At 40.4% G+C, this 25,878-nt stretch overlaps 1 protein-coding gene across 1 annotated transcript in view; it reads right to left on the reverse strand.

The window, feature by feature from the left end:
- Nucleotides 1-25,878, reverse strand: part of SPATA17 (spermatogenesis associated 17) — a 135,682-nt gene that overhangs the window by 29,780 nt on the left and 80,024 nt on the right. Inside the window, exons 7-9 of the mRNA XM_061625188.1 lie at nt 23,691-23,888; nt 17,055-17,203; nt 5,783-5,915 (exon numbers count right to left, since the gene is read on the reverse strand). Coding sequence (XP_061481172.1) covers nt 5,783-5,915; nt 17,055-17,203; nt 23,691-23,888 — 480 coding nt within the window. The remainder of the gene's footprint in view (nt 1-5,782; nt 5,916-17,054; nt 17,204-23,690; nt 23,889-25,878) is intronic.

Genomic DNA, 25,878 nt, shown 5'->3' on the forward strand with positions numbered 1-25,878 from the left:
GACATTCTTCCTGTTTTGCACATTCGAAGCACCACACCATATACCTTGGTGGACTGTCTTTAACCAGCAGGGCTAAAGAGGATATGTAATTGCAATTTTCTACCTAATATATAGATTACATAACAGTAGTATACTATTAGAACTACAATCCAGGCCACAACATGCCCAAGTATGTCTCACAGTTATTACCTCCTCTGTTGCTGTGCCCAGGCTTTGGACCTCCTTAACTACAGGAGGTTCATCTTGTCCTCTCCTTGCTGGCTTTCTGCCATAGCACTAAGACCTTTCTATTTAGGGTGTCTTTGGTCTCCAAAGGCTAAATGTTACTGCTTGCCTGCCGTAATTATTTATTATCTTCCTGCCTGCGTTTTTACTATGTTGTTTAGTCTGTCTTTTAATTTTATTATGGTTCACAGTGTCTTTTACTGTGGTTATTTTAAAATTATTATATTGCTGGCTGTTATTGTTGCTTGTTGTTTGTATATTGCTTTTACATTGTATCTTATTATTTTTGTAAGCCACCTTGAACTGCATTCTAAATAAATAAATAAATAAATAAATACCAACCCCTCCATTTATTGACAATTACATATTTGAAGCTATTAGAACAAATTATATTTCTAGCTACAATTACAGCAATTGCATGGTCATTTATGGACAGCTCCCCAGGAGAAGACTTGGTGGAGACACAGCAAGAGGGTCGAGTTAAACTTTGCTGGCCAAAAATGATTATTTTTTTTTAAGCCACTGGGGCTTTTCCTCTTTCTGGTTAACTGGTCTCATCTGTGAACAATCATGATAACAGGCTTTAACACATTTTGATGCAACCAGCAGTACCTGAACAACAAATTCATATCCTCAAGTCTGGAAAGAGTGAGGAAGAGTTTGCAGTAGATTACGGCAGGATCTGTCTCTCAGGAGGTCTGTAAATGTTTTTCTTGTTTGCAGTAGCAACCTTGTTAATAGCACTGCTATTTAGTAATCCCAATAAAAAATTGTTTGGAAATCTGCAATCTCTCTTACTGTAATCTAGCAGTTATTAAAAGGCAGATTTTCTTTCCATGCCGAAACAAGCTAGTTCCCTGATTAAACATAGAAGGTAGGTAACACAAGACATTTATCATGCCACAGACAAATGACACTGAATTGCTAGTTAGACAGTCTAATAAGTACCATCTAATTTTCTCTTTAGAATCTATTTACTCTTCAAAGTTCCAGAACATTATCAAAGCATGGCATTTTCCCACTGAGAAATTACAGAACTGAAAATAAGGTTTTATAAAATATTGAACTGGCTGCCTGACAAACTCGTTTCAAATATGTTAGAAAGTGCTAACTGACTTTTCTCATGCAAATAACTTTACAGAATGGTTCAAGTCTTGCTATTCACTACTTTATATTCTTCTTTTCAAATGATTTTTTTCTTTGAGCCCCCACTAACCTTCAAAAGAATATTGTTACAGGGTTGTTGCCCCCCCCCCCATTCATACAGGCAGGAATCCAAAGGTGCCACTGCACATGTGGAAGGCACTTCTGCTTTTATGGGTATGTGTGTATTTATTTTATTTCAGAATTCTATGTTATGTATTCAAGGAATACCCAAACAGTGTATGGAAATAACATGGGTATGATGTTTGTTTATCCTCCCTTGCAGCTATAGCCCATTGTGCCACATTCCATTCCAATGTAGAGGGTCTCCCAATATGGAGCAGCTTTTCAGCGGCTCAGGGGACAACTATAGCACTAGCACTTGCAAAACAGAAAAATGTACGCTATTTTAACTTGGTACTGACAATACAAAGATAAAATGCTTTTGCCATTAACAATGGAACTGTACCAGTTGTGCATAGCTAAATATTTCTCTTTTCAGCATACACAAGGAAGAGTTTTAAGTTGGCATCTGATTAATGCAACCGGCAACTCAGAAGACGTTTTCCCTTTGTTGATACCTAATTAATTGCCAATATTAATGAAATGAAACCATTTAAAACAAACAGCTAGACTGGCTGTTTTGCAGCATGCTTGGATCATCAATTCACATATGCAGACTTCTTCCTAAAATTGCAATAGGATGGACTGTTGAGCTTCAAAAGCATATTTTATCCCAATCAGTGTGCAAAAGTAAAATTATCCATAACTAAGCCATGTTTCTCTGCTGTACAGTTTAGCTGTAATGATCCCCACACATTGCACTCACACATCAATTATGATAATCATAATCACGGTCGTTAAGCTGAATGTTCATTATTATCAGGATGCTGGTGACAGCAGATTCAATCATTGGGTGCAATGGGCAGGCAGTCACAGTCCCACCCAAGTTTCTGCAGACAGCGTTGTGCCACATTAAGCCTATGATGTGTTCCACATCCCACTCCATTTCAAAAGCCGCAGACGTTAAAGGTCAACTTTATGTTCTGTGCAATATGCTTAGGTTCTCTAACTTAATTCTTTGGAGTACTGGCTATTTAAATGCTTTGTAGATTTTAATATTCTATTTAGGGACAAATATGCATGTGCAAATGAGGAAAGAGGTCTGCAGCTATATTTAAGTCACCTATAATAAGGTGAACAACAAAAAGTTCTAAAAGAAAGTCTTACAATGCTGCTGTTTTTGAAAACAAGGAAAATATCAATAATTGCTGCCATTAAAAGTTTAGACATTTAAATGCATATGAAAACTAATTCCACTTCTGATTAAAGGCTGTAGGCTTTCTGCTTCATTTCTGCTCCAGTAAATATTGAAAGTGTGCAAGTGTTTTGACAACCAAAAGATTAGTTAGTATATCTGATCCACTGACTGCTCAGTTTCATGGGATCTATCAGTGTTGATTAAATTTGTGGCATCTGGTAAGTTCTTAATTCTGAAATGTCACACTTCTAAGGGCAGTATTAGTCATTTGGAAGCTTTGAACCAAGGAATATGCTTTCATCAAGTGTGATGTATAAACAATGCACAAAATTTTACCTTAAATCTTTCAGATATATAGAAGCAAAAATGTGTCTCTCTGTTTGTTTTCAGTTAATTTATAGTGATTTTAGTAATTTATTGTTTAATAATTCTGCCAGTGCCTTGGAAATGTGAATAACTGATCTTGTGAATGGTCTGTTTCACTACACAGCAATGCTACAGTCCCTGCTATGCCAAAATAGGCGGTATTCTTTGAGTAGCAAAACCTGAATCTGGAATTGCCACTATCTCATCAGCAACCACTAGCATGGTAGTACCTATAGTTGCTCTCTGCATGCACACCACATACTCAACTGGCAACAGACAGATAAAAGCCTCTGTTGCCTCCAATTTTTAAAACAATGTAGTTCCATTTTCATTTTTATTTAATAGATAAAGTGGTGAACATAGATTTGGTAGATCTGCATTCGAATGAGGCAAGTGACTCAGGGCTACTTTAAGTTTTTAATTCGTATTGCTTTATTTGAATTAAATTTTCTTTTCACAAAGTGGTATACAATGCAATAATTAAGATAACCACAACAGATATATGAGCTTTAGCTTTTAACTTGATCACAGTTCTTCATGATACCAGAACTTGGGAAATTGTGGTTTCAGATTCTGGCTTCTTCTCATTAACCATAGTTTAATCAAACCAAAGTTCTCACAGTCTGGACAAAGTGGAGAACCATAGCTAGTTTAAAAGCAAAAGTGGCATTCAATTCTGTCATTGTAGGTGAAAAAGAAGGGAAGGGTGGAGTGTGCAAACCCAACCCTCACCACAGCAGGAAACCATGGTTTCCTGTTATGTTTGAACTGAACCAAAGTGTGTTTAATATCTTCTTAGGCTACAATTGTTACTGGTATGGTTCATATAACATCAAATCATGGTTTGATACTATGAGAGTGAGCCCTGTGTGTGTGTTCCTACCTCTCCCCTCTCATGCTCCCACAACCTCCACTTCAAATGAGTTACTTCCTAATTTGATCAAACCATAGTTTGCAATTACATCAAACTGACAAAACATGGTTTATACTTGTCCTCCAAACCAGAATTGCAAAACAGCTTCAAACCGTGTTTTGCAATTCTAGCTTGGAAAGGAAATACAAACCCATTTGGGAATAACAGAAAACTATGGTTTGTTCAAGCCAAATAATAATGGAAGTAGAGCACCCACATGGAAGTGGGAATGGAGGGAGCACACAAACATGACTCATTCCTATAGCACCAAACCATGGTTTAGCATGACATCTGAATAAAGCCACTATTAAGTGACAAAAGCTGCAATTCAGTTCATATGCATATTGCTTAAATTCCATTGATTTCAATGGGATTTAAGAGGCAGAACTGCAGCCCAAATTAGTGTCTTTTTTATTCTACTGAGTAATGCAGCTATGGAATGTGTGAAAGGTCAGTGTCTTGGCCAGCAATTATTTAAATTTTGTCATCTGACACTGTGAACTGTTAAATGTAACTAGCATTTTGTAATTCCCACCTCAAGACATTACTGACAAAATAATGTGTAAAGGTAGCAGAACCCAAGTGTGCAAAACAATTTCTCTGTAGTCTTTTAACTCAAGTCTACAGGGAGGTTACATAAAATCAGAATTTTTTTGCTTCCCCAAACTGACAAGAACTCAGAAAAGGAGCCGAGAAGCAATTGTTCAATTGTTTTCTTTCCATTTCATGCTTTGTGACTGATGATCTATATTAGTTCAGTTTTTAAACTTTTGACATCATATCCTGTATTGGATTCCGTCTATTTATACAATGTTAAATGTTTTGAGAAACATCAAAGACTGTATTAAGAACTTCTGAAAGAGGATTTTAGCAAATCAGACAATGCTGAAAATGTCCGAACACTACAAGACATTTTCAGTCATGTTTGAATTTAGTCACAAAAAAGAGAAAGTAACAGACTAACAATTTTCTTCTGTAGTTGTTATTGAAATACCCCGACCTATTATTATTATTATTATTATTAATCTCACCCTTCCTCCCAGTAGGAGCCCAGGGCGGCAATTTCCCCCCCCCTTTTTGCAATATAAATAGGGCTGACACAAATATCACCCTTATTTAAGTGATCCCCATGGGGAAGCAAAGTAAATTGAAGTCCCTGAGCAAGGGGTGAGAATTCACCACTTTTCAGGTGTGTATGTTGAACTTTGCTCCCATTTGAGAAGGTGGCTTCTTCGATTTCTAGTTTTATTTTTAACTTTACTTCACCACTGCCACATGTGGCAGAGGCAGTGTTACTCCAGACCGGCATGGACTCCATATAAACATGGCAGTTTCACTGTACCCCTACAATATTATTTTTAATAAAGTTAAAAATAAAAATAGAAGCTACCCCCACCACAACTGCTAAAGGTACACTCTCCTTCAACAGTTGGAGAAATGCCCTCATATTAGCAGCCATGGTGGTTTTTAGGGGGAATATATGCATACCGTCTTAAATAAAATCAAGAACAACAGGCAAAAAAGGATAACATTATTGCATGTAATTTGGAAATCTGGACATTTATCCAGAAATTAGTAACAATAATGGGGATAATTATATATCTTCATTTTTACCAAATTTATTTAAAGAGTCAAAGCTCATTCTTAACAATTTCCAATGTTTCTTTTTCTCCGATATATAGTAGAGAAGCTTTGGTTCATATCGTACTCTCATGGAATGTTTACTGAAAGCACTGTATAGTTTCCCAATAATTGAGTGAGCTTTTATGTAATTTCAGTAGAAATTGATTCAGTGGAGTACATCTTATTGATTCTGATATTTTTAAGAAGACTACAAAGCTGTAACTTTGCTTTGGTTTTCCAATATAGCTCACCTTATTTGTTACCCATTTCTCTGGGTGTTCTTCTCGGAAGTGTTTCAGTCCATAACTTGACTGACCATATTTACTTGCTCTTTGGATTGATGGGACATACTGATCGGGTTCGTGGCCAGAAAATGGCAAAAACCTGGAAGGCAAAATGTATGTATGTTTATTTTTTCATCCTAGTCATAAAAATCATAAGGAAACAGTTACTTAACTTTGTTCTAATTCTGGGGATTTCTCTCATGTGTTTGTTATTTATGATTTGTAGCCTTGTTTTTTTACAAAAGTAATTTTTAAAAGGCAACTTAAGGACAGACTTGTCTAAAAGTACTATCCCTTGATAACTTAGGGACAGCTTCACTTACTTCATTTTCTGAAACTTCAGACCCATTGCTAGAGAGATCAGATTTGGTTACTGTGCGTTAGTTACTTCTTGCTTGGACTATTGTAATAAGCTCTGTATGAGACTGTCCTTGAAATGTATTCTTAACTTCAGCCAGTTCAAAATGCTGCTGCCAAAGTTCTGGGCCCTGGATGCCTTTCCTGTCTGAGAGGCTAGATCAAGGAAATTTCGGGGGCGAGGGTGAACTGGTTGAGAAGAGGTGTAGCTCAGTGATATAACATATGCTATGCATGCAGAAGGTTACAGATTCAATCTCTTGCATTTTGATAAAAGACTGAGAAAGACCCGTGCCTGAAACCTTGGAGACCCTCCACCCAGGTATCTCCCCATTTTCCCTTACTCCAGTAGGAAATAGGCCTTGGTGGGGATCTGTCCCGTACCTCATCTCTGGGCTCTGGTGACATGGACTGAATTCATATTGTGTCAAACTCCAATAAAACATTGGTGATAAGCAATTTAACTATCCCATAGTTCAGGGGTAGGGGAAGTAGTCTGACATATTATCAGTGGAGAACTTTGTAAAGAGAAGTTAAAGGGAAAAAGGCAGTTGCTTGCTCACTAGACAAGAGATCAAACTGGATGTCATAATAGATTAGTGAGTAAAGCCGGGCAATTCTGGTCCTCCCTGAGAGCAAATGCATTTATAATAAAGTCTGTGTGGATCATACCCTAAATTATTAGATCACTGCAATGATAAATGTCTGCTGTTGTTTCCAGATGTCATCAGGAAAGATCAAATGTGCTTTCCCCCAGATGCTGTATAGAAAAGTATATACAAAAGTACATAAAAAGAGACCCTTAAAAAAAAAGAGAGGAAGCAATGTGGTTTTGCTTTTTGAAGGGCTTACAATATTAAGTTTTTAACTGTCATGTACAACTTTTTGTGATGGTACCTTAAAAACCCTAATATTTTAACTACCTTGCTAAATTCTGCTTTAAAATCCTTTACTGAAAGGAATTAATAATTTACCAACAGTAAATTATATAAATAAACTTTCCTTGTGTAGAAGCAAATTGGTCTTTATTAGCATCTGGCCAGTCAAATTGTCCATAAAGAATTCTAAATCAAGGGCTCTTGAAAATTAATAAAACAAAAGCATAACAGAGCTGTAAATTATACAAAACTACGGAAGCATGTATATACTCATGGGACAGGTGGCTCTCATATAAGACAGATTATAGCACTTCTAAGGCTAATTTGCACATGGGATGGACATCACACACAAAAAAAATTAATGTGGCCCCAATGTCCCCGAGTATACATAGGAGGTGCTGAAAGCCGGCTGCTCCACTTACAGTTTTTATCACTTCTGAATTGCATTTTAATAGTACATTTTTCTTTTGTTCAGACATGAAAGAAAATTGGCTCTCTCTGGGGATTGGATGATGACTGAAATGACAAGGCTAGTAGCGTAGGAATTTGCCCATGAATGCTTGGAATTTAGGGTAGCTTTTATACCCAGAACAAGGTGTTTGGAAAAATAGCTTTCTATAATAAGAAATGTATTGTTCAAATGTTGTAAAACATCAAAGACAATGCTCCTGGTTTATAATAGAAATATATGCAGATTCTTTTATATATAGGATTGTTTCATTTAACATAATTTGTAGAAATTCTTAAGTTTATAGCCCAGGACACCCTTGCATTTTGATTATATAAAAACACAGAGAAGAGCCTGAATTTGAAACGTATTGTAAATATTTACAGAAAGTGAAGGATTTCATGATCCAATTTTATTTCTTGACTCACATTACAATATAATATACAACAGCTTCATCTTGGCTGATGCACTAGGGTCTGAATTGTCAGAGCAAAATGCACAGAAATTAGATTTAAAGCTTGAGATGAAGTCAAGAGATGAAGTCAAGTACCCAAGTTGGCCTTTAAATGATCATAAAGAACTCAGACCTTCCTTTAAAAGATTTGTGACTAAATTCGAATCCCCAAGGTGGGTCAGAGTGAGCTTCTGTCATTTCAGAAACAAAACTGTGTAAACGTTGATAGTGGAGAGGCCAAATGTAAACCATTCTGTTGATGGTGTACAGTGTGATTTCCAGCCTAACAATATGGCTTGTGGTATTAATAAGATGGACCCCAAGAAAACAAACTAAGATGGAAAATTATGGGGTTTACTTAATGACCCTAAGAGAGCAGTTAAGATTTGCATATAGGAGGGAGGAAAAACTGGAGCTCTTGGGAGTCAGAGACTCCAGCACTATACCTTCTGTTCTACCAGCACAAGTGGAAGCCTGGAAGAATGACCTTAGTGATTCTAGGATGTATCAGTCAAGGCTTGAGTACCACCAGCTGATCTAAAGAATCCTTGTCCATCAGGCCCTATAAAGCACTAGCCACATAGCTTGCTTAGTTCAGCAATTGTTCTATTTGTGTGAGGATTTGCCTAAGTGTCAGCTCCCTAGTTTGGCCCATGTACTTGAGGAAGGGCCATGGCTCAGTAACAGAACATCTGCTTTGCATGCAGAATGTCCCAGGTTCAATCCTGGCATCTTCAGGTACGGATGGGCGAGAACGCTGTTTGAAATCCTGGGGAGCTGCTATCAGTCAGGTATACAATACTGAGCTAGATAGACCACTATTCTGACTCAGTATACTATGCATTGCTCATGGACTGTGTTCAACTTGTGAGTTGCCCGTGGAGGAAAAAGAGCCGCATCTTCCACCGCAGACAGCTCATTTTGCTTCCCTACAGTGCACTGAAAAAGGGGCTCCCCTGGAAATGCTTTGGCCCTCTCCACTGCTGGTATGTGGACCCCTAACTGCTTTCCCCAAGAAATGTGAAATGTGGATCTCCTGGACAAGGAGGAATGTTTTACAGCCCTCTGATCTAGCGACTAGCCTATGACACTCCAGATGTTTCTGTAGTGGAACTCCCCTCAGCCCCAATCAGCATGGCCAGCAGTCTGGGGCGATGAAGTCCAGCAACTTCTGGAGGGCCAGAGATTCCCCACCCCAGCCAGAAATGCACACACGTCCTACTAAGGAGGTGACATAGAAGAGAATTCAGCACCTTCCTTTCTTAACAGTTTTTAAGGCTGTTTTGTTGTAAAGTCTGCTTTTATGATATTTTACAGTATTATTAGTGCTTTTGTTTGCCACCCTGCGCTCCCACTGGGAGGAAGGGCGGGATATAAATCAAATAAATAAATAAATAAATAAAAAGCTCTAAGCGTTGCAAGTTGTGGAGACCGGCACTAGAAGGAATGACAAGCCCTGCAAATCTTTTCAAGGAAATACAAGATAAGGATGCATTAATAAGATAGAAGTGCAATAGTGGCAGCAATGTACATGCACTATAAGGTATATATGATTTCTGAAAACAAATATTGAGTGTTATTTAATTCTCTTCTCTTGATTCCAAGAAAGCAGGTTACATTAATGGTTGCTTTTATTCAGCTCCCCTGTGCTAGATGTAATTTTGTGTATTACAACTGAATGGTTAAAAAAAAGTAAAGAAAAATCTAGTTAGGTCATACTTAAAGTATGTCTCAAGAAGTCATACCTTTAAGATTTTTTAAAAAAGATTTTACATAGTCATACATTGGGTATATTTCAGTTATCAGGGTTTTTTTTGTACTGCACACATTATGCTTTCTGATATAAAACTAAGAATCATTGGCTATTTTAATTCCAGTTTGCAATAGAAACAAAGGCAGCAGAAAAAATGCTATCCCACTTCTTGTATAAAGCAGAAGTAGCAAGACCTCTTTTTGCAGACACATTCTAGAACTTCTTAATTATATACAGACTTATTATCTATATCCCCAGTGTTGTAAAGTACCAGAACTTCATTAAAAAAAATTAAGCTGGAAAAATGAAGGCACCACTTTGTAAATTTCCACTGGAAATTAGCTATAAGAGGCAGAGGAATAGTGGATCAAAAGAGGGTAATCATGCTTAACTGTGCCCTAGAGCACCCGCATGTATAATACGATTTGCACAGTAACTACCTCTCCTATTGCTGCTTGTTTGGAGTATTCTGTGTTAATGGGGTTAGCTAATTTAGTATTTTAACTTAAAAAGACTCTGCTGATTAATAAATGTTGCACACTGTGCTAGTAATTAAAATAAATGGAAGAGTTACAAATAGAAGTTGAATTGTTAAGAAAACATCTGAAAATATATGATAATCCCTGTTTATCATAATACAATAGTCCAGAAAATATGCAAATTGCTAAAGTTGCAAAGCATTTGAAAAACCAGGCATAACTTGAAAAAAAGTTTTAGATGTGTTAGATTTTGTAAGACATAACACTCAATATTTGTTTTCACAACTGCCCATTGCTTTTCAAACTTGTTAATACATAATCCAAACCTCAGACAACCCAACTGAGTGAGGACCAGGGGTGTAGTCATCCAGAGTCTCGGCAGGGTCTTAGACCCTTTACTTGTTTGGGAGCAGGATCCCTATGTCTCCAGCTTCCTGTGAGCCAATCAGCATGAAAGGAAGAGTCTTTGAACGTGCTTCCTTGTCTTTTCCTGCTGATTGGAGCCAATCAGAGGTGAGTCAAAGAAGAGAAGACTCTTCTCAGTAGCTAACACTCTCCTCTCTCATGCTTATTGGCTCGTAGGTATGTTGTGGGAGAAGGCATTAACAAGGATCTCATTCACAACCCAACAGCAAAAAAAAAAGGGGGGGAGGGTGTGTGTGGCTGTCACCAACATGAAGGGATCCTGCACTTCTGAATTTACCACTACACTACTGGTGAGGACACCGCATATTCTGCAGGAGAAAGAAAGCATCGCCCCAAGGGAAGGAGAGGCTGCTGCTGCTGTGCTGCTGCTGCTACTGTGCTGCTGCTGCTACTGTGGGACCACCATCTCCACCACCCTTCCCTGAGGGACTTCTGCCTGGCAGGACCAGGCCCCAGGTACCCAGCCAGCCAGGACTGATTCTTACCACCTGTCCCTCTTTGGAGGGATACATAAGCCGGCTGGCTGAGGTGGCCTGGGAGACCCAGGGCCTGCAGGAGGAAGAGACCATTGCCCAAGGGAAGGAGAGGCTGCTGCTCTTGCTGCTGCTCTTGCTGCTGCTCTTGCTGCTGCTCTTGCTGCTGCTCTTGCTGCTGCTCTTGCTGCTGCTGCTGCCGCCGCTGCCGCTGCTGCCGCCGCCGCTGCTGCCGCCGCCGTTGCTGCCGCCGCCGTTGCTGCCGCCGCCGTTGCTGCTGCCGCCGTTGCTGCTGCCGCCGTGGGACCACCACCTCCACCACCCTTCCCAGAGGGACTTCTGCCTGGCAGGACCAGGCCCCAGGCCTGATCCTGATCAGGGCGTGGACGTTTCTGTTGCTGCCGTTGGGCTGTCCTGGAATGCGAGAATGAAGTGCTGCTGTTGCCTCTTCTGAGGTGTATGCCACCGTTGCTGCTGTCATTATCACCAGGTTGGGGGACATTGCTGTCCATCGCTCTTGGGCCCCTATTACATCAGCTACTACGGATTATCGGCTGCTGAAGCTCCTCAGATGCTGCTGTGTTGTCTGAATGTATGAGTGGGTTGTATGAGTGAGTGTGTGATTGTGTGTATATGCCATGAGTTTTATTATTTATTTTATTTTTATTATGTGCCTGGGCGAGAGGACAGTGTTGTGGGAGGAAGGACCAAAGGGGGCCCCTATTACTGTAGTGACGGGTAATGGGAGGTATGGCGCTGTGAGTAGGACATGCCAGTTAAGTGGAACTCGCCCCAGACAACTAGTGGCTGTGACATGTTCCGGTCCTCCTCACATCCACAGGATTGCTGGTAGTTCTATCAGCCAACCCTCAGATCTCCAGTTGCTGCTTTTCAATGCCAGATCGGTAAATAATAAAACCTCCCTCATCCATGACCTAATTGTGGATGAGGCGGCCGATCTGGCATGTATTACCGAGACCTGGGTAAGTGATCTGGGAGGTATTAATCTCTCCCAGTTGTGCCCACCTGGGTATTCGGTTCAGCATCTGGGTAGATCCGAGGGTCAGGGAGGGGGAATCGCTGTGGTCTATAGAAGTTCCATCCCTCTTGTTAGGCACCCTATCCAGGTGGCTAATGGTCTAGAGTGTCTGCACATAACGTTGGGTCAGCGAGACAGACTGGGAATACTGTTGCTGTACCGTCCACCCTGCTGCCCAACAGCCTCCCTAACTGAGCTGACAGAGGTGGTCTCGGATCTATTGTTGCGTTCCCCCAAACTTTTGGTATTGGGGGATCTCAACATTCATGCTGAGGCCGCTTTATCTGGAGCAGCTCAGGAGACTTCATGACCTCCATGACAGCCATGGGGCTGTCTCAATTTGCTACTGGCCCTACGCATGTGTTGGGGCACACTCTGGACTTGATTTTCGCCACTGGATTAGGGGATGGTGATCTGAGAGTGAGGGATTTTTCATCTATTCCTTTGTCATGGTCAGATCACCGCCTATTAAGGTTTAGACTTACACTGTTTTCTCCCCTCTGCAAGGGTGGAGGACCAATTAAGATGGTCCGTCCCCGGAGACTAATGAATCCTGAGGGTTTTCTGATGGCTCTAGGGAATTTTCCGGCTGATAGAATTGACGGTCCTGTCGAAACCCTGGCCATGCTGTGGAATACGGAAATGGCCCGGGCAGTTGACACGATCGCCCCGGTGCGCCCTCTCCGTTGCAGAGCTCAATTGGCTCCCTGGTTTACTCCGGAGCTAAGAGTGATGAAGCAAGAAAGGAGACGGCTTGAGTGCAAATGGAGGTGAACTCCTGACGGCTGTAATCATGCACTTGTGAAGCTCTCTACCAAACTCTATGTGAAGGCAGTGAGAGCAGCAAAGAAGCAATACTTTGCTGTCTCTATTCGTCATCCCTTAACCGCCCAGCGGAACTTTATAAAGTTGTCCAGGGACTTTTACACTCTGGTCCCCAGGACGCAATAACACCATCAATTGCCCGCTGTAATGAGTTTGCGCGACACTTTCGTGATAAGATCATGAACATCCGCCGGGACCTTGACTCCATTATTGTAGCAGTTGATCCTAATGAGGTATCCAGAGCACAGTCTTGTCCTGTTTTATTGGATGAGTTTCAGTTGGTACAGCTCGAGGATGTGGACAAGGTGCTTGGACAGGTGTGGGCGACCACTTCTGCTCTGGATCCTTGCCCCTCATGGCTAATAAAAGCTAGCAGGAATGGAACAGCCGGCTGGGCCAAGGAGGTGATTAATGCCTCTTTACGAGAGGGAGTGGTCCCACCCTGCCTGAAACAGGCGGTGGTGAGACCGCTCCTAAAAAAATCCTCCTTGGACCCTGATAATTTGGACAACTATAGGCCAGTAGCAAATGTCCCATTCCTGGGCAAGGTTCTAGAGCGTGTGGTCGCTCGCCAACTCCAGGCTCTCTTGGATGAAACTGATTATCTAGACCCATTTCAATCGGGCTTTCGGCCGGGGTTTGGTACAGAAACGGCCTTGGTCGCCCTGTATGATGACCTCTGTCGGGAGAAAGACAGAGGGAGTGTAACTCTGTTGGTTCTCCTTGATCTCTCAGCGGCGTTTGATACCATCGACCATGGTATCCTTCTGGAGCGACTTACGGATTTAGGAGTGGGAGGCACTGCTTGGCGGTGGCTCTGCTCCTATCTCGGGAATCGTCTCCAGAAGGTGATGCTGGGGGAACATTACTCGAGTCCCTGGGTACTCCAATATGGGGTCCCGCAGGGTTCAGTTCTGTCCCCCATGCTTTTTAATATCTATATGAAGCCGCTGGGTGAGGTCATCAGGAGTTTTGGAGTGCGTTTCCAGCAATATGCTGATGATACGCAGCTCTACTACTCCTTTTCATCTTCCTCAGGTGAGGCTGTTGATGTACTAGACCGCTGCCTGGCCGCGATAATGGGCTGGATGAGAGCTAATAAACTGAAACTCAATCCTAACAAGACTGAGATGCTGTTGGTGGGAGGACCCTCTGCCCAGATGGTTGATGTTCGACCTGTCCTAGATGGGGTTACACTCCCCCTAAAGGAACAGGTATGTAGTTTGGGGGTCTTATTAGATCCGCTCCTGTCACTTGAGGCTCAGGTAGCCTCGGTGGCACGGAATGCATTCTACCAGCTCCGGCTGGTAGCCCAACTACGACCCTATTTGAGCAAGGAGCATCTTGCCTCAGTTATCCATGCTATGGTAACCTCTAGATTGGACTACTGTAATGCACTCTACGTGGGGCTACCTATGAAGACGGTTCGGAAACTTCAGCTAGTGCAAAATGCTGCGGCCAGAGTTCTCACTGGGACAAAGAAATTTGACCATATAACACCTGTCCTGGCGCAGCTACACTGGCTACCGATATGTTTCCGGGCCAGATTCAAAGTGTTGGTTCTTACCTATAAAGCCCTAAACGGCATCGGACCGCAATACCTGATGGAGCGCCTCTCTCGCTATGTACCTACCCGTTCACTACGCTCGACGTCGAAGGCCCTTCTCCGGGTTCCAACCCATAAAGAGGCCCGGAGATCAACAACTAGATCTAGGGCCTTCTCGGTGGTGGCCCCCGAACTATGGAATGCCCTCCCAGACGAGATACGCCTGGCGCCTTCTCTGTTATCTTTTCGGCGCCAGGTAAAAACTTACCTTTTCGCCCAGGCTTTTTAAATTTTGTAAATTTTTAAATATTTTAATTTAACATTTTAAACTTAATATGATCTTAATTTAAATCTCAATGGCAATTTTATTAATGTTTTATAATTGTACTATATATATATATTTTTTTTCCACACTTGCTCATATTTTAATTGTGATTTTATTTGTTGTACACCGCCCTGAGAGCTTTCTGCTATAGGGCGGTCTAGAAATGTAATTAAATAAATAAATAAAATAAATATCCAGAATCCAGTTTCCATATATGCATCCCCTTTTGCATTGAGAACAGAGCAGACAAAGGGGTTCAGTATACATGTATCCCAGGACACGATGTATGCAGTTTCCTACAGTGGGTTGGGAGCTACTGGCACAGTAATTTGACATCACTGATTGCCTGTTTTGGAGGGCTGGTGGATCAAATGATGCAAAGTTAAAGCCTGGTACTTCCAAAGCTTGTACTTTGTCAGCACAGTTCCAGTGAAAGTTACTAATAGCGCAATCCTAACTAAAGGACGCCAGTATAACTTAGGCTAGTGTAAGTTACTCCCTATTCCAAATTCCATTCAGGAGCCTCTGGGAGGGACTACTGCTGGCTGAGCTGCCAGGTAAGTGTGGGCCTGAGTTTTGAGGATTGGGCCCTTGGTCACATGACTAAGCTGAATACGGTATGGAATAGGTGTTAAGTCTCTCCTTGACCCATTCTGCCCCTGCCATGCCCCAATTACTACCCCACAATGCTCCTTTTTTATTAAACTTATGTTGGTATAAATTCCACCGGCTTAAATTCCACCGGCTTAAATTCCACCAGCAGAGCCACAGCTCAGCCGGGGTGATATACCTGGTGTAGCCCTGGCTGAGTGGGACTCAGCCGGAAAAGCCCAAGATTCATCAAATCCAAATTCACTCATCCTGGCAGATCTTGGGTTTAGATTGCACTGTAATGTATGTATTTCAATATGGTAAATGAAGCTTGCATTTTGCAAGTATAAACACACTGCTATTGGAAGCCTCTTCGGCACAAACTGATTTAAGAGTACGAAGGGTCAATTAAACTCCCTCAAACTAAAAAGCTATGCTATATGAGCATTTGCTTGATCTGTCTTGAGCTGCTGCCCTCTCTTATAAGGTAAGCTTTACATTCCAAGTTTGTCACAAAAATAATTTTCAGGTTTTTCAAATATGCAAGGTGTCTTGAGCTATGAGCATATTGTTATGGGTTTGGTGGTTGAGATAGATGATTTCTATGAGTCCCCTTCCAGTCTCTGATTTGGAACCCTACACCTGGAGGTGGGCTCTGCAGCGGAGAAACCTGCTCCGCTAGTCAGATGAATATTTTTTGTTAGTCTAACAGAGTGGCCATTAACTGGGCCAGGGAGATCCTATTGTTACTGAAACTCTTCTGGAGAGCCCCCCCCCTCCCTGGGGCCTAAGAGAGGCTTGTGTTTGAGTTGAGTCAGAGGAAAGGCTAGGATATGGAGACAGGGAGAGACGCTCCTGTAAGCCTGATGGAAAAGAAAGATCTATTGGACTGCTGATGCTTTGAACCCCTCCATCTTAAACTCAGATTGGAATGCGTGTACATAAATAAACCATATTTCATAAAGACACCACAGACTCCACTGACTTCTTTCCAAGGAAACCAAACTCTGAGTAAGCACAGGGACCCCTGGAAATCTCTCGCCGCTTGGAGATTGGGCTGGCAAACAACAATATCAAGCTTTAATGTTCTGGGTGGCATGGAATTACCGTAATTATTTCTCAGTTGCCGCCAGAGTGAGGAAGCTACTATTACAGCACACAGGGGTAGGGTTGGGGAGGTACAGCCTGCTGTGAAAGCTGGCAGGTGCTTGGCTTGTTTGGTGAAGAAATGAGTAGCAGCGAAGTTCTCTTTTGGCCAGGAGTGTCTGATGTGCTTGACTAAGAACAGTGCTTCTCAGTGGCTTGTCATCTGAAGCGGCTAACCTAAGTGGCTAACTACTTAAATGGGATTATTACAGAATAATAGCCCAATCCACAAATCAATCAAGATGAAATGGACTTGGTTTTAAACCGATTTAGCCTCATTGACCTCAACTGAGCTAAACAAGCTTAAATCCAAGTATTTCAGCTTTCCTGGGTGAATAGATCAGGGCCTAAGACATTTGAGAATATTGGTCTATGAAATATGATGTTTAGACAGATTTACGCATAATGGTTGCTTTTCAGCTTTTCTATCAGGCAATAGTAAAAGATATCAAAAGAAGTGGCATAATAAAATGAAAGCAAAGAAAAGCAAGCAACTTACACATCATCATGTAAACGGTTTCTCCATTCTTCTTGTTTTACTTTTTCTCTAGCAAGCTGTAATGAAATGTTCGATGCTGCCACCCGCAAAGATGGTTCCAAAGGCTTAAAGCGCTGCTGCAACACTTCAATAGTATCACGGAAGGGGCCCTGAAAGGAACAGGAGAAGGCATGAGTTCTACACTGGAGTTGTTCATTTTTGCTTTGTTTTCTATTGCAGCTTATCTTTGATGTCTCTACATCAAAGAGTAGGCATATTTCTCTCATATTTTGATGAAAAGCTACATTTAACACTTATTTGGTGACAATTTTCTACATATTGAGTTGTTATCATTCCTGTAATTATATTAATAGTCATATTTGCTTCCCATAACTTAGGCTGACTTCTCACAAATAGTAGATTAAGTAATAAATAGTATCTGGACTGTATAATTTCAGACTGTAAGTAGGGGCTTATATAACTGAATGGTCCTCCAAATTAAAAAACAAACACACACAACCATGTGAGGGGGAAGAGTCCTCTATGTAGATAAATAATCAAATACTCTGTGTGTGTGTAGATTTTGCAAAATTGGCCCCCACCTACCGTCTGAAGTGGTCCAGCCCAGATACGTTGTTACCTGATGTGATGTATGTGAATACCAGACCATAGATATATGACAAAAGAAAACTCTATCCAGAATTTTAAAAACAGCTTATATCTCCTGTTGCCTTTACGTAGTAGTAAGTATGAATTCACCATGAATACTGTTGGCCCCATAACAGGTAGCTGACTTTTGCGAAGTTGCTAATTACAGCTTATTTTCCTTTCTACCACTGTTCTTCTGTTACTCAAGTGGTGAAACAATCTCACCCCAAAAAGGAAGTGGGGGCAACAATCCTAATCATGCTTCTTATTCTGAAGGATCTGTTTCTTTAAATAGGTTATCACTAACAAGTCACAGCTGGAGTTACCGCAAGAACTGAGTGAAGACTGCAGGGCTAATAAAAAGAAATGATTCACGCCTCATTTATGTTCACTTATGTTTTACATTAATAGAAACCAATAATAGGAACCAGTTACCATAAAAGTCATGGACCGTAAATAACACAAATGGCAAATAAGTATCATCTAGTACTTTTCACAGCTGGACAGAAGGATTGCTATATTTAAAAGTTGTTAATGGATTTTTATTGGAACTTTACTTTTTAAAGGCATAGCACCTCATCTCTTGAAAAGAAAGAAGCAAATGATCATAGTAGTTATTCATTATGCAAGAATCCACCCTCCTTCACTTCTAGAATGGTTATGCTAAGAATCCATTTATTTTATTGGGACAGAGCTTTTAAAGGAGTAAAAAAGAAATTAAAAAGTTTATTAGGTTTCACAGGAGTAAGGAGTGCAATCATGTAATTGATTCAAAATAACACATATTTGCTTATGTTATCTAGGAAATTTGCAATTAAGAACATAAAATGAGGAAAAGAATTAACCATGACCTTATCTAGGTGACTGTAGTCCTTACAACATAGAATGGGAATCCAGTTTGATCTGGACAATAGAAGCTTTCCATTTCAAAGTCCTCATTTAATTCTTGTCATGTTGCATCTCTGTTGGGTGTTATGGGCACAATCCAACATAAAGAAGATTATGCTGTACTGCAGGGCATTTAGGAATATGAGAACACAGGAAGATAGGAAGCTACTTTATACTGAGTCAGACCATTGGTCCATCTAGTTCAGTGATGTGTAAACACTGACTGGCAGTAGCTCTCCAGGTTTTCAGGCAGGGGTCTCTCCAGTCCTACCTGGAGATGCCAGGGATTGAGCCTGGGAGCTTCTGCATTCAAAGCAGATGCTCTATCACACTGGTCCTTCCTCAGTTTAATTGCCTGCATTCTGTCATCACAATCCAGCAATCTCTTTGTAAGTACCAGAGTTCCAATGTGCACGTGAGTCCCTTCCACCAGCAAGTCCTTTCCCCTTAATTTTAAGAGAAGGAAACCTCCACAAACACAAAGGTACGCAGAGCGGTGTCTTCTGTTGGAATAAATGAAGAAGACCTTGCTCACAGGAGCCCTGGATGCACTGTACAAATGGAGCATATGTTGGCATTTCATTTTAAAGCAATTTCCCTTACTATATGCATACTCTCAACATGCATTTGTTGGACAAGGTCTCCAGATCATAGAGACAAATAATCAAGTAAATACTTTAAAAAACACTGAATGGCACACAATAGTATCAGTGTGTAACTGGTGGACACCACTTTCCCATTCTGACTACCAGGTGCATTAGCCTTATTAAGATAGGTGTACATGGTTAAACTATGGAATTTGCTCCCACAAGATGTAGTGATGGCCACCAAATAGGATGGCTTTAAAAGACAAATTCTTGGAGGATAAGGTTATCAATGGCTACTAGCCGGTGGTCACTGTAAGAATAGGATGTTGGAATATATAGGCCTTTGGTATGATCCGTAAGAACTCTTCTTATGATCTGGAGGGCTACATTTGGTCACTGAGTCTGAAATCCAACAACAATATGCAATTCATACAAAGTCTTTCAGGTCACATAACTACAATATCCTGAATATTTCACTGCACCAATGCAAGATAACTCAAAATACTGCATTGATGCAAGAACCTTAGCATCTGAACCTATCCACGTTTTGTTTTGGATAGCAGACTATAAGGGGGAAAAGAGAAAACTAATAAAGTAATGTACTTTAATATGTGTGTTCATCCCTCAAGATTCAGCTCAGTTTGGATTTTGCTTTACTACTATAAACACTGTTTTTCAGCATTATCAGTGGCATGCCAAAAATGCTCCGAGCTGAATCCTGGGCATCCCACCTGATGAGAGTAGGAAACTGCCTTGTACAGAGTTTGAGCATTGGTCCATTCAGTCCAGCCAGATGGACTGACTGTGGAAATATTCCATAGTTTCATTATATCCCAGGGTTAGGTCTGAAGGCACACGGGCTACTGTCTTGCAAAGCTAAGAAGAAACTTCCTAAAAATGAGGTCATTGGTGAAAAGGAAACCGAAAGGGAAAGAGAAAAAGGTTCATATCTTGCCAGAATGCTTGGTGATGTTGATAATCACAACAATAGAAACTCAGCTAGAATGTATACTGCAGTTCAGGGAAGGTACCACCAGGGTCAAGTGGATGCCAGCATGGTTAAAAAATATGCTCTTGTCCAAATGAAGAGGAAAAAAGAAACAAACTTTGTCAAAAGAAATGCAAAAAGAAAATAAAGGATGCTAAAAAAGAATTTGAGGAGCCCATAGCTAAAAACATAAAGAGCACCACCAACAAATTATTGAAACACATTAGAAGTAAGAGACCAGCTAGGGAGGCAGTTGGACCTTGGATGACAAGGGAGTCAAAGGTGTGCTAAAGGAGATTGCAGAGAACTTCATTTAATTTTTTGCATCTGTCTTAACAGTGGAACATGCAGAACATTTCCCTGTAACCGAATGAAATTTCTTAGGAAGGGAATCTGAGGAACAGAGACAAACAGTGGTGAAAAGCAGAATTAGCAAGAGAACCCCTTCTGCCGGGTTAGTGAGGTAACCAAGGTTGCTGATGATACCAAATTGTTTAGGGCAGTTAAAACCAAAAAGGATTGCAAAGAGTTCCACAAGGATCTTTCCAAACTGGGACAACAGGCTGTAAAGTGGAAATTGTGATTCAATGTAAGCTACTATAGAGTGATACAAACTGGAACAAAAAATCCTAATTTCACATACACATTAGTGGGGACTGAACTGCAGTGACTGACCAGGAACAAGACCTTGGGGCTATAGTGGATAGCTCAATGAAGATGTCAACCCAGTGTGCTGCTGCTGTGAAAACGGTGAATTTATTTATTATTATTTATTATTTCATGTTTCATGTTAGAGATAATTTAAAAAAGGGATTGAAAATAAAGCTGATAATATCATAATGCCTTTATACAAAACTATGGTGTGACCACACTTGAAAATACTATGTATAGTTCTGGCTGCCTCACTTCAAAAAGGATACTGTACAACTAGGAATGGTTCCGAAAAGGGCAACCAAAATGATCAAGGGGATGGAGCAACTCTCCTATGAGGAACAGTTACAACTGGGGCTTTTAAAAGGGTGAGTAAGGAGAAACATGATCAAAGATTTTGCATGGTGTGGAAACAGTTGAGACGAGTTTTCCCCCCTCTCTCATAGTACTAGAAATTGGGCCCATCCAATGAAACTGAATGTTGGAAGATTCAGGACAGACAAAATAAAGAACTTCTTTGCACAGCACATGGTTAAACTATGGAATTTGCTCCCACAAGATGTACTGAAGGCCAGCAAGTATGATGGCTTTAAAAGACAAATTCTTGGAGGATAAGGTTAATAATAGCTACTAGCTATTGGTGACTGTAAGAACAGGATGTTGGAATATATAGGCCTTGGTATGATCTGTAAGAATTCTTGTGATCTGGAGGGCCACACTTGGTCATTGACCCTGAAGTCCAACAATAATATCTGATTCATACAAAGTCTTGGCAGATCACATAAGTGCAACATCCTGAATGTTTCACCGCACCAATGCAAGATAACTCAAAATATTGCATTGATAGAAGAACCTTAGCATCTAATCTATCCACATTTTGTTTTGCATAGCAGACTGTAAGGGGGAAAAGAGAAAACTAATAAAGCAATGTATTTGTTCTTATTTAATGACCTTTTAATGAAATGACAACTAATTTCACAATAATCTTTGTTTTCATCAGTCTGTAATTCTAGTTAATTCTGCAATAAGTCAAAGATCTGACAGAACTATATGTCAGCAGTATGATAACTTTTCTTTATATACACTATCTTTAAAAAGTAATTCTTTCCCATATGCTGCTAAATGCCAACTTTCCTAAGTGAGAATAGCTAAATGTTTATTGTCTGAAAATTGGACATGAATATAACAGTTGTTTTAAGACTCCCCTTGAGCACATTTTTGGTATCAACACTCACATGGGGCCTAATGTGTAAAGTACATAAGTTTAATGTCAAATGCTGCTGTCACCAAGTACTAAGTCACAAGGATGGTTAGCAGTTATAAACCCCCCATTGTCACACTGCCAGACCACTTTCAGAACAGTGCATTCTGTTGGATTTTCATTTCCAGCTGTTTTTTAAGCTCAGACCAATGTCCTTTCTCAGACATACACCTCGAAATTGTGTTGTCCAGGGATTTAGCCGTGTGACTCCCATTAACATCAATAAGAGTTGCACAGTTAAATCCATGCACTGTACTTTGAAAATTTACACCACAGTGTACATCCCAAGGCACTGAAAGGATTAAAGTATTATACAGTAAATTCTCTGTTCAATGAACAAGGAAATAAGAAGTCTCTTTGTTCTGAAAGGCTTTCTTGTGAAAGTTCCTTTGTCTGTGTCTAAGCTAATTTTTTTTCAATGTTCCAAAATAGCCTAAACAAGAGAACTTAGCAAATCAACACATTGTATAACAAACTGTGCTTTGGCAAATGAGAGACTGTAGTGGAGATACTCCATCTACACTAGGGAATAGCCCAATCGATTTTAACTGACTGCTCACTATGCATTATAACCAGATTTTAGTGAGTCAAGTTTACATCCTGAAGCAGTTCTAGAAAAACTGCCATTTTCTCTTTTCATTTTAAAATATTCACAAGACCCTAACACAATATAGACCTCACAAAAATGTACTCCTTGGAAATGTATGCTGCCTGTTGATTCTTCTACACTTGTTAAATTGAAATTTTATTCAGTGGAAATTAATGGTACAACTCAGTTGCATGAGCAGCAGATGACACTCTGAGTGTTGTGTGGGTGGAGGAAATAAGTAAAGATAATTTGTCACCACTTTTGTTATTTTGTCTCTGAGATTGAAATGGTACTGCAGGAAAACAAAGCACTGAGGGGGCTGCTTTTCTTATAGTTATTGGATATAACTCAAAGCTTTGTGAGACCTCCAACGCACATGCAGAGTTCAGGGTATGCAGGGACTCTCCCATTCTGTTCTATGTTATGGAACACTGCACTTAGGAGAATGTGTTCATAGTGCTCTCCATGAGTCCGGACAACCCTACTGTTTTCAATGTTTGTGGTTCTGTGGTTGAAGAACAAGGAACTTTCTCCAACAATGAAATGACTGTGTAGATCTATGTAAATAAATACTATGAGTGCACAAGAGTCTCACTGAAAGAATCCATGTTCCAGATGTGCTCCTTGCACAGGACACTCCTCTGTACAGCTAGCTGCTTTATTTTTATCAACTGTTACATGTAGTGGTTACATTCTCATTAAGAATGATTAAACTCGATTTCTTGAATAAAACAGCAATTACATCTTAAGAGCTACTGCATATAGGGTATGGAGGTTGCTCATTCATAGGGTTGCCATAAGTCGTAATCGACCTGAAGGCACATAACAACAAAAATCTTGTATGTGTCCATTTAGAATGCATTGTTTCTCATAAAGATGAGGGGGAAATCTTGCAGTCATTTCATGAATAAAACTGTAATAAAACTACAATGAAATGTCCTACAATAACAATTAAGAACATTGAAACCAGCAGGCTTAAACATGCTTAACACAGCTAATGGCTGTTATAAGAAATGGTTGCCTAAGAGTTATTGATATACAATACCTGAGGTTTTTGCCTCCCAATAGGAGGAAGAGGTGGCACTGATTGGAAGCCAAAGGAATCTGTATACGCTTGCCAGTGGAGATCCACAGCATCCTTCTGGATTTGTTTCTTTTTGTGCCTCAAAGGCTTAGCTTTCTTTAACTGCAATTCCATTGCATCAGGTGATTTCCTGTAGGGTGAGTTGTATATACCTGCAATCTAAAGATACAACACTATTTTGTTTGTATTGTTTCAAAATCTCTGTATTTTTAGATGGTAGATCAAATCAGAAGTTTAAAAGTTCACCGAGAAAAAGGAAAATGATGAAAGTATATTTATTTTATTTATATCCCGCCCTTCCTCCAGCGGTATAATGCATCACACTTTTGTACCCTTTTTAATGGTTTTTCATGTTTATATATCACATCCTCACTTTTGACTTTCAGGCATCTCTTGAAGACTTTTTTATGCCAACAGGCATAAACAGGCAGTTGTTTAAAATATTTGTTGAGTTGAGTAGCCATTTTAATGATTGTTTTGTGTGCTGCTTTTAAATGTTTTTCTGTTGCCGTGTGCTGCCCTAATCTTTTGCAAAGAGGCAGTATATACATTGATAAATAAAGAAATGAATCATTGTACACTGCTCTGATATTTCATGAGATAGCGGTACATAAATACTTTTATAAATATTTATATATCACTTGGTTTTTTATCACCTAATTTGTTTTTCAAAGTTTCTTCCTGCAGGGAATACTTTCATTACAATTTCCCCCAGAATCCCTGTGAGCCTCCTCATAATGCGACTTAGATTCAATCCTCCCCCAAATACATGATCAGCCTGACAGGGGTCAGGCATCACAGTTGGCATCACAAATTCATTTCCAATGTTTTCACACTGAGAGAAGACCCATTGAAATCAATGGACTGAAGTTACTCAAGTCCATTGAGTTCATGAGTATGACTACTACTCTGTATATGACCAACTGGTACAATGATGTATGCTCTGTTTTTGAATTATTGATAAAAAGGTAAAGGTGTCCCCGCACTTATAGTGTGAGTCATTTCTGACTCTTAGGGTGATGACTTGCGATGTTTACTAGGCAGACCGTATATATGGGGTGGGATTGCCAGTTCCTTCCCGGGCCTTTCTTTACCCCCCAGCATATGCTGGGTACTCATTTTACTGACCACGGATGGATGGAAGGCTGAGTGGACCTTGACCCCTTTTACTGGAGATTCAACTTCCTCCTTCTGTTGGAATCGAACTCTGGCTGTGAGCAGAGCTTCGGCTGTGTTACCGCCGCTTACCACTCTGCGCCACGGAGGATTGATAGGGAACCACAAATACACCTTGAGTGTTGGATGCAGTTCTATGAACTGCATGCATAGGACTGTTTTTGTCCATGTAGTTTTCCATACAGAAGAGGATGCTCCTTCCATATGGTTCTTGATATGGCACTATATGTGCACCCAGAAGCCTGCTTCTACACATGTATCATCTCACGGGATTGGGGTAACACTGGATTGTGTAAGCCATCAAATCAGTACAGAGAAAAATAATTATTGATTCACTAATAAGCAAAAAACCTTGCGGTTTAAGAATGTACCTACAGCCAATAGATATTTCTATCAAACTTAAAAAGCAGGGAAATTGGGCAGCTTAGTGAATGTCCCAGGGGAGCAGGAGACCTGACCTCTCTCTGAGATATTGGACTGCCCTACAAATTTGTCAAAATGCAAACACAATTTGGGTTGGTCTTTCACAGTCCAATCCACTTCCTATGTAGCCTGAAAGAATTTGGTAACATGTGCCTCTGAGAACATGGTGAGTGGTGGCAACACCTGACATCTCCAAAGATGGAGAATTACATTTTTGTATGTTTGTTGGTGTTCTTCTTTGTTGTTGTTATGTGCCTTCAAGTCGATTACGACTTATGGCCACCCTATGAATCAGTGACCTCCAACAGCATCTGTCATGAACCACCCTGTCTACAGAGAATCTAACTTAGAAAATTATATTTCTCTCATTATTCATCCTAGAAATCCGTGTCAAATTTATTTTTATTAATTTCAAAGCCTTTTAATTGGTCAGTGTCATATGATGGTGAAGACAGCCTTTTGTGTTTCAAACTGGAGGCTATGCTCTATTTCTATTTTAGGTGCATTAACAGTTGAATTTGAAACTGCAGTTTGATGTAAAAGACTGATT

Source organism: Rhineura floridana, chromosome 4 (assembly GCF_030035675.1).
Source record: "Rhineura floridana isolate rRhiFlo1 chromosome 4, rRhiFlo1.hap2, whole genome shotgun sequence".
Taxonomy (NCBI): Eukaryota; Metazoa; Chordata; class Lepidosauria; order Squamata; family Rhineuridae; genus Rhineura; species Rhineura floridana.